A 9,819-nucleotide genomic window follows, 5' to 3' on the forward strand; every position below is an offset into this window, starting at 1 on the left:
CAAACATTGTATTCCAATAATCATCAACTGACAAATCATTCTGTTTTGATACTCTCAAAGTATTCAAACTAATTTCTAATGGTAACACTGCATCATGGCCATAGACTAATTTATAGGGTGAAGTATTTGTTGACCCTCTTGGTGAATTTTGATAAGCCCATAGTACTTGACTTAAAGTCTCATGCCACGTTCGAGCTTTATTCCCAATATGCTTCTTTATCAAACTTATCAGAATTTTATTTGCTGCCTCAACTTGCCCATTAGCTTGAGCATAATAAGGAGTTGAAGTAATCATATTGATGTTCCTCGAGGCTGCAAAATTTGTAATTCGCTGACCAGTAAACATAGTTCCTTGATCAGTACTTAATGTTTGAGGAATTCCAAATCGATGGATAATATGTTCCTCGATAAAGTCTATTATTTCACTTTGACCAACTTCTGTTAAAGGAATTGCCTCAACCCACTTTGTAAAGTAATCAATTACTACCAAGATAAACTTGTGTTGTTTTGATGAAGGAGGATGGATCAACCCAATCAGATCTAAAGCCCAACCTCTAAACGGCCATGGTTTTATTATCGAATGCAACTCCGATGCTGGAATCTGCTGTATCGAACCATGTTTCTGGCATTCCTGATATGCCTTTGCATAATCGATACAATCTTTCATCATAGATGGCCAATACACATGATTGCGATATAACACCCATTTCATTTTCTTTCCAGCCTGATGGGTATCGCATATCCCATGATGGACTTCACCCAAATCAATATTTTGATCATCTTGGCCTAAACATCTCAATAAACTCCCATCGATCCCTTTCTTATACAACTTATCAGCCATCAAGACAAAATTTATTGCTTGCAATTTCATCTTTCTATCGACTGGAATATTGGGATCCTTTAAATACTGAGCAATGAGCTTTCTCCAATCATTATCTTCCCATTTATCAACACATAAAACTTCTCTTTCATTTGTAGGCACTAATATTTGACGGATACTAGCCTATTTCTTAAGAGTTTCTGGACCTATTCTATATCTCAAAGCAATTTGAGCTAATTCATTAGCAATTTCATTATGAATTTTGGGGTTGTGGACTAAAGAAACTTTTCAAAAGGAAGTTAAAAACTCCTAAGCAGTTGTCAAATACTTTTGCAAATTCTCGTTATTGCATCTAAACTCCTTCGATAACTGCTTTAAAACCAACTGGGAATCCCCCAAAATCTGGACTTCCAAAATCCCTTTACTTATCAATATTTCGAGACCCAAAATCAAGGCTTCATATTCTGCCACATTATTCGAGCAAGGATATTTTAATTCGAATAGAAATTCTAATGGAATCCCCTCTGGTGAAATAATAAGGATTCCAACCCCTGCACCATCTTTATGCTTTGATCCATCAAAATATAACTTCCAATAATCGACTTCAACATCGATTACATTTGCCCCCTGGTCATTCAGATCTTTCAAATTATCTACGAGAAAATCTGCAATGACCTGTCCTTTCACAGCTTTAGCCAGGACATATTGCAAATCAAACTCTGTTAAGGCTAGCATCCATGTCCCTAAGCGTCCACGTAACATTGGAAAACTTAACATATATTTGATGAGATCAGTTTGTGCTATAACCTTCACCGATTTAGCCATCATATAACATTTCAATTTCATACAGGCATAATATAAAGACAGCCATAATTTTTCGATCGGGAAATACCTTATCTCGATATTAGTTAAAACTCGACTAAGGTAATAAACTGCCCGTTCATGCCCATTATCATCATCTTGGGCCAACATACACCCAATCGTATTTATAGATGCTGCAATGTACAACTTCAAAGGCTCATGTGGACGAACATTCACCATAATTGGAGCCTTAGATAAATAAGCCTTAATCGAATCAAACACTAGTTGATGCTCATTCGTCCATTCGAACTGAGAGTCATTCTTTAGTTTCACTAAAGGAGCAAACACTCGAGTTCGATCAGAGAGATTCGAAATAAACCTCCTGAGGTAATTCACCTTTCCCAAAAAGAATTGCACCTCTTTTTTCGATTTGGGTACAGATAACGCCAATATTGCATCTGCCTTGTTTTTATCGATTGCAATTCCCTCTTTATAGACCACAACCTAAGAAATTTCCAGCCGATACCCCAAAAGCACATTTTAAAGGGTTCATTTTCAATCCCTTTTTCCTCATGGTAACAAATGCTTGTCTTAAGTGATCAATATGTTGATTCACTGAGATCGACTTGACCATGATGTCATCAATATATACTTCCATAAATTTTCCAATATATTCATGAAATATACCATTCATCGCTCACTGATAAGTAGCACCAGCATTTTTCAAACCAAAAGGCATAACTACCCATTCATAAGTGCCTAACGCCCCAAGATAACGAAAAGCAGTTTTGGACGCATCATCTTCCGCAATGAAGATTTGGTTATATCCAGAATAACCGTCCATAAAACTTAAAATTTTGTTTTCCGCTGCAGAATCGATTAACATATCTGCAATAGGCATAAAGTATTCATCCTTTGGAGTAGCATTATTCAAATCTTGGAAATCAATGCATACTCTTAACTTCCCATTCTTCTTCATCACAGGAACAATATTCGAAACTCATTCCACATATCGTGCGATTCAAATAAATTTTGCTTTAATCAAGCGTTATATCTCTTTCTTAATCTTTTGATTAATTTCTGGAGCAAAACAACGTGGAGTTTACTTCACAGGTCGAGCATTTAGTTTTAATGCTAATCGATGTTCTACAAGAGAACAATCGAGACCAGGCATCTCATGATAATCCCAAGCAAAACAATCTTTAAACTCATGTAAAAGATGGAACAATTTAGTTCGAAATGGATCGACAAGATCTTTACAAATATATGTAATTCGAATATCATCAAGAGTCCCTAGATTGATTTCTTCTAAGGGATCTTGAGATTCAAACCCTTTGAAACGATCATCATCCTTTATTGAATATCTCTCAAAACCCAAAGGTTCTAGATCATAGATGCAATCAAAAGAAAAATCAATAGATTCATTGGGAGTATGATGAACTTGATCATTTATTAAACTGAAATTACTTCGATTTTCAATACAATGCGCCTCTGCCACTAAATCGGCAGTTCGGCTAGCAACATCATTTCCATTACATAAAGAAGGAACAAGTAAACTATGACTAAATTTGACTGAAGATATCGAGTTGATACAATTATCATTAAAAGAACTTCGAACCCTATATGATTCTACTTCATCAGAGGAATCATCTTTATTCTTTATAGGAAGAAAATTATTTAAATAATTATGCAAGGTTACCTGATAATCGGAAACTTCCTCGACTTGGTCCATAGAGTAACTTCAGAAGATCTTCAAGGCAGACAGTCCAAACCAGTTGGAGCAAACCCCAACTCTGGGTAATGCAACTTCACTGGCAATCCTTTCGAAGACAAATAGCAACCTTCACAATTATAAGAATTCAGTATCCGGTCAACATTCAGAGGTTTCAATTTTGGATTATATACCTTAAAATCAAAGTGCAGCTGTTCGACATAAAGGCTCGAATCTGCTTTGATGACTTCAGGTTTTCCATTCTTCGACCAAAGAAGCACACTTTGATGCACAGTAGAAGGCACAGCCCCTGCACCGTCGATCTAGTCTCGCCCCAACAAAGTATTATAGCTAGCCTTTGATGGAACCACCACGAACACAGTATTTCGTTCGGATGATCCAACCTTCACAGTCAGAGTAACCAGCCCTTTTGCTGGAGTCGAAGCCCCACTAAAATCTATCACGGAAATGTTTGTGGGGACCAAGTCATCAGGATGCTTACCCACCTTGATTAACATCCTCTCAGGCAACAAACTGATTGCCGCCCACCATCTATCAAGACTTTGTTTACTTTGATCCCACTCAAAGTAGTAATTATATGGAGCAGGCGGAGATGAGACATTTGTTTTTCAGTAGGCCAAAGAAAATACCTAGGCTCATCTTCGATTCGGATAAAGGAAAGGCTTCCTCATCCTCCAAATCATAATCTTCTTCTGGTTCACCCTCATATTCTCCCAGATATTCAGTCGGAATGATCAAAATCGTTCCAATCATATCATCATCCCCTTCTTCAAAATATTCTTTGTCGACATCAACTTCTTTGACTTTGTCGACCCCTGAAGATTGGGCTATTGACTTGCCTTTTTCCATCTTTGCAGGAGATGGAATTCCTTTCGGACAAGTCTCTCCATCAGAAGGAAAGACAATTCGAGAATGTACAGAGGGCGTTGCCCCTTTGCTTACTTCCACCTGAGACTTCTTATTCTGATTGAAATTTTTTCTGCCTCCTCTGCCTCTCGGATACCCTCTGGCTCGACCACGATAATAGGGATATTGATTCGAGGAGGTCCCCGATGTCCCCACTGTGGATTGAATCAATATAGAGCATCCCGTTTCTGGAACTCCTGACAGTTCCAAATCCACTGGACACCATAGCCTGAGATCGGCTTAAAGGTGTAGCTATACTTTGTTGAGGGGTCTTAGAACTCTGACCCTCTATGCGCCGGATCGGCTGTCTCTGGCGCGCCTGTTCTTCCCTATGAGCCAGCTCTTTCTTCATTCTCTCCTTTTCGAAGATTGCCACTACCTCAGCATAAAAATGGCATTACACCGTGGACACAGAGATACATCCCGGTCTTTAATCTTTTGTTGAAATAGAAAGTCCAACAAACCATCTCCCGCTCGGGGATACACTGATCGAACCTGTGACTCAAAATCATCAAGAGCCAAAATCATCAAAATCATAGGACATTCCAACCATGTTCACTCCGAAACATGGTTCAACAAAGATGGCATCCGCCTCGAAGGGATCAACATCGACCTTCATTTCTTTCTTTCCATCATCGAATTTCAACCGTCCCTCCATTATTGCTTCCTAAATTAAGCCCCTGAAACGAACACAACTGTTAGTCGAATGACTTGTTGCTTGGTGAAATTTACAATAAAGTTTTCCTTTCAGATCTTTCACTGAAAGTAAAGTTCTACCCTCAGGCAGAATTAACTATTTATCTTTAAGCAACACGTCAAAAATTTGATCAGATTTCAAAATATCAAAACTATATTTCTTTCCACTTTTCAGTTTTGAATCATTCGACTTTTCATTACTAGGAAGTTTTTTTAGTAAGGAACAGACATATGGAGGGCCTTTTTTAAGTTTGGCCAAATCGATCTCTGTTTCGAAATTGATTTCTTCCTCTGAAGATTCCATGTTCATATAAGCAACTTTTTCTTTGCGAGTAAAAGATTTACTCTTTAATCGTTGCTCACTCTTATGTTTCTCCTTCTCCTTTTTCATGAGTTCGGTCTGGCAAACCTTTTCAGCCAGATGGGCTAAATCAGGGATATGCACATTAAGTAACTTTCTGCGTATATAAAATCCCAGTCCCATGATTGCTATTTTCACTACTTCGCTCTCAGGTAACGAAACATAGCATCTACTTCTAGCATTCTTGAAACATATCATATAATCATCGATGGTTTCACCATCTTCACGTTTCAAGGCCACCAGATCAGTAACTGCCACATTCATTTCCCCTCGATAAAACTGAGCATGAAAAGCAGATTCTAACTGATTCCATGTCGTTATCGAATTTGGTCTAAGATTCGAAAACCAAGTAAATGCATTCTTTGTTAACGAAGAAGGAAAAAACTTCATTTTCAAATTTTCATCATTAGCTAAATTCCCAATCTCGACCAAATATCGAGCGACATGTTCAGTAGTTGATTCACCAACTTTTCCAGCAAACTTTGTGATTATCTTTGGATTTTTTTACCCCTCTTGGCACTTCAGCCATTTGAACAACTTGGGAGAAGGCAGACACAAAGTGGGGTCGATTCATGAAACCAACATTCAGACCAACTCGATTAAGAACTTCTTCCACAATTCTGGTGACTTGATAATGTTCACTGCCATGATTAGCACGTAATCTGGCTAGAAAGTCATCAGCATTTTGACCTCGGGGGATTACATGAGGATTTTCTCTATTAACATCATTTTCATTTTGAAATATATTTTCGAATCCTTCGTTATTTCCTTTGGCATTATGCCTTTCACCTTCCTCATAATCTACAATTCGAGCAATCCGTTCGACTTGTCTAGCAAGACGTTCGAATTTCGATTCGTGATCATCCATCATTGGATTCAGAATTATGGTCATCTGTTGAGTCAACAAATTGACCAAGTCATGATGATTTTCCTCTACTTGCTGTCGATATACTGCTATCGAATTAGCAGCATTCGAAGTAGAGCCCACATTATAATCACGAGAGTACTCGAAATGTTGTTGTGGGTTTTGGAGATTATTTCCTCCATTTATACTCCCAAATTGAACGAGAGGCACAAAATTACCCACTAGTGGAACATAACCCGGAGGAAGACCATAAGGAGGCCAACCAGTGGTTAATAGAGGTTGGGTTGGTGGTAGAGTACCACGTGGACGAATATTGCGTCCAATATTTCCAGTTTGAGCGGTTGTAACCGCTACGCTTTCACTTCCAATTGCACTTTTCGAACGTGACGTCACGTCCGCTTGTTGCATAATTACTGGTATGCTATCATTGGTGGAGGAACCACCATTCACATTTGACACTTCATCAGCCATGTGAATGATTTTTCCACTTCTCAATCGCATACACCAAATGATAAAATAAATTTTCGACACACTTGTTTTAAAAACTGTCCCACTGGGCGTGCCAATTTGTTTTGTCAATTTTTTGCAAATCGATGGTGGTTCGATATCTAGTGGTTTGGGAGCGAAACCTACTCCTCTTTGCAGGTACTAGTTTTCTAAAAGTGCATCAAAGTGTCTTCGATAGACGAATATTGGGAATAAATATAAATTGAAATTTACAAATCAGTAAAAGAAACGAAAAGGTAAAGTTTTCGAAAAGAAAATGTGCTGGAAATGGAAAAGTTTGCGTTGAAATTGAAAGAAAGCAGTAAAATGCCTTTGACTGGGTCAAAGGGCTTTGACATAAAAATATAAAATGCAGAATTGTAAATTGGACAATGAAGATAAAGGATGCTTGAAAGATAAATTTGCTTGAAAGCTAAAGTTTACAAGAAGATAAATTAAGAAAAAGAAAACATGGAAGGAACCCTACAGAAAAGTTACTCGAACGCAGACTTTGGAATTTTCTGGGGATGTGAGTGTGCTTGAGTGTTTTCTGAGTTAAAGTTCTAACCTTTATTCCCTAAAACTTCCTAATATTTATAGTCTACTTTTGGTAACTGACAACTAATTACAATTAATTACAAAATCACAGTCTTGAATGCATACTCCTTGATAACCGTTTCCGCTTTTTGGCTAAAAACTTTTCCCATGACTTTCGCGCATGATGAAAGCCTTTAACTTTTTCACTACCATAACTGCTCGATCCACTTATTCGAATCTCTTGTTCGATTACCTGTCTCGAATATCTTGTGTTCGATTTGACCTATTTAATTTGATAAAGCGTTTCAAAATCGAACTCGTGTCAAGTTTCTTTTCGAATTGACCTACCTTAATAGAAGAGTATTTCTTCGACTAACACAAGGACATACATATCTTATTCCTTATAAAATAAAGAACGGAAAATAAATAAGTTTTAAACCATTTTTTAGTGTGAAGATATAAGTCTCTATTCATAACTAAAACAAAATACTTATTGGTCTTTGATCGATTGTTAAAAAACATGAGATATAGGTCCTTTAATTGAGGCACATAAGTCTCGTAGTTAGTAAACAGAAGGATCTGTCTGTTTCATTATTTCAAATATGAGAGATTTATAAGTATTTAATTTTTGTTAGCTAGGTATGAATTTATCTTTTACTTTAAGAAAAATAAGGGTAAAAGTAATACATGTTTTTTTCCCCTAATTTTCATCAATAATTTTAAAATTACTCTGAATATTTAATTTAATTCAATTTTTACATTTATAATAAGTTTTATTTCTATCCTGTCATTAATTATTTCAGACTCAACAACGGTGTAGGGAATCAAAGATTTTTTATTTCCAATTTTCCCCTATTATCCTATATCACATATGCATTCAACCTCGTTTTCTACATCCACGTGCTTTATCTTCATATTTTTTGTGATGTTCTCTGAATCGGGTATCCTAAAATGAATATGTACTTCTTTCGCTGAATATATTTTATCATGAAAACCATAGAAAAATATCATGGTCATTCAAGGATGCGGTTTTAAACCATTACAATTCAACCCCTCCTTCTCATGCGCTTTTATCAATTTCACACCCAGCCACCACCATTCCCCCCATCTCATCCCATCGCCCTCACATATGCCACAGCCGCACCAATATCATTTGCATTATCCTTGGATTCAAGTTGATGTATATCCTTACTATGTTTTTCCTCATTACCTTTATGTCTATTTTGGGCCCAAGTTTCTCCTTTACAAACCGTATACTAGTCCATCATTGTCAACTTGTCTTTTCTTTATTTGTACTAGTTTGTCGACAGTTGACCAATACTTTGATTATTTTCCCATTGCTCACATATATCCCTTATCTTTTCTATGAAAAACTTTAACTATCAAGGTCTGATCTTGAAGTTTAAATCATTATAAAACCAAGGTTCATGTTGTTGCCTTGGATTCTTGGGTTGGTTATGGTCTTCTATAATGGAGGTGGACGTAGGGTTGACATTGGAGGGTTATGGGTGGTGGTGGTGGTGATGATGATGATGATGATGATGATGATGATGATGATGATGATGATGATGGAGAGGAAAATATGGGATGGTATTAGGCTATTAGCGTTGGTGTTCATGATGAAGGGATATAAGTAACATGGACAAAAAAAAAATTGGCCTGTCAAAAATTTAATGGTAAGCCTGAATCAAATAAAATGTGAAAGTAATTTTAAAACTTTTCATAATTGTTAGGATTAAGAATCATACTTTATCTGATAAATAAGTTAGAAATATAAGATAATAAGCAACCAAACAAATAAAGATGCATATTCTTATCTGGAGTAAATTTGGGTTTTGACTTTCGTTACTTTTTTGTTTAATGAAAAGATCCCAAACCCAAGCTTTCAATCAAAGCCATCAGAAAATTAAGGATTAGGCCCATCCCTGGAAATCTATCAGCATTGCGATCAAGCTATCAAGACCAAGAAAAAAATATCAAACAAAATTAAAATGTACAATGTTCTAACTAGATATATGAAGAAGCTTGGGAACTAAGCTCAAATTATAATCTCTAAGACTTAGACTAAGTGCTAATAATCAGTAATCACTGTTTTAAAAATCGAATCGGACTGCCCAACCGAATCGAAAAAACCGTGAACTGATAGCCAGTCCGATTCTGTCAAGTAAAAAACCGCAACACTTGAAAAGCGAATTGGACCAAAAAATCGACCGAGATCCAATGAATCGGCTAAACCAAAAATTGGCCAGGTCTTGAAAAAATAAAAAATAAAATTGGTTTTGACAAGATTCTAGTTAGTGGTCACTGTGTACCACTTCTCTGCCATCAAAATGTTTTTCTTCCTCACTGGTGTCGCAATTTTCTGGGTTCATCCGAGAGATCTGCTTAACACGGTAAAGAGAACCCATTAAAAAAAAGAAGAAGAACGGAAAAAGGCACTGCACATCTTCGAAGAAGAGAGAAGAGTGTATGTTCGGGCTTGTATTATTGTTGTTGGATTCCAAATAGTGCAAAGAACAAAAAAATAATAAAGTCCTATATTTTAATTTAATATTTGAGAAAAAGACAAATAGGTCCCTCACCTTTTGTCCTGCGGATATTTTTGTTCCTGACTA

General features: G+C 36.7%; 1 protein-coding gene across 1 annotated transcript; it reads right to left on the reverse strand.

The window, feature by feature from the left end:
* Positions 1–1,129: 1,129 nt before the first annotated feature.
* LOC148574848 (uncharacterized) lies at positions 1,130–1,861 on the reverse strand. Its single transcript, XM_088505971.1, has one exon. It carries the CDS (start codon positions 1,859–1,861, stop codon positions 1,130–1,132), a length of 732 nt encoding a protein of 243 aa, XP_088362097.1.
* Between the last annotated feature and the right edge of the window lie 7,958 nt (positions 1,862–9,819).

Source organism: Arachis ipaensis, chromosome B2 (assembly GCF_059453495.1).
Source record: "Arachis ipaensis isolate K30076 ecotype BB chromosome B2, ASM5945349v1, whole genome shotgun sequence".
In the NCBI taxonomy this organism is placed as follows: domain Eukaryota; kingdom Viridiplantae; phylum Streptophyta; class Magnoliopsida; order Fabales; family Fabaceae; genus Arachis; species Arachis ipaensis.

What these genes read in the sequence shown, in the direction of transcription:
- LOC148574848 (XM_088505971.1), bottom strand. Translation starts at nt 1,861, where the DNA reads ATGGTGAATGTTCGTCCACATGAGCCTTTGAAGTTGTACATTGCAGCA.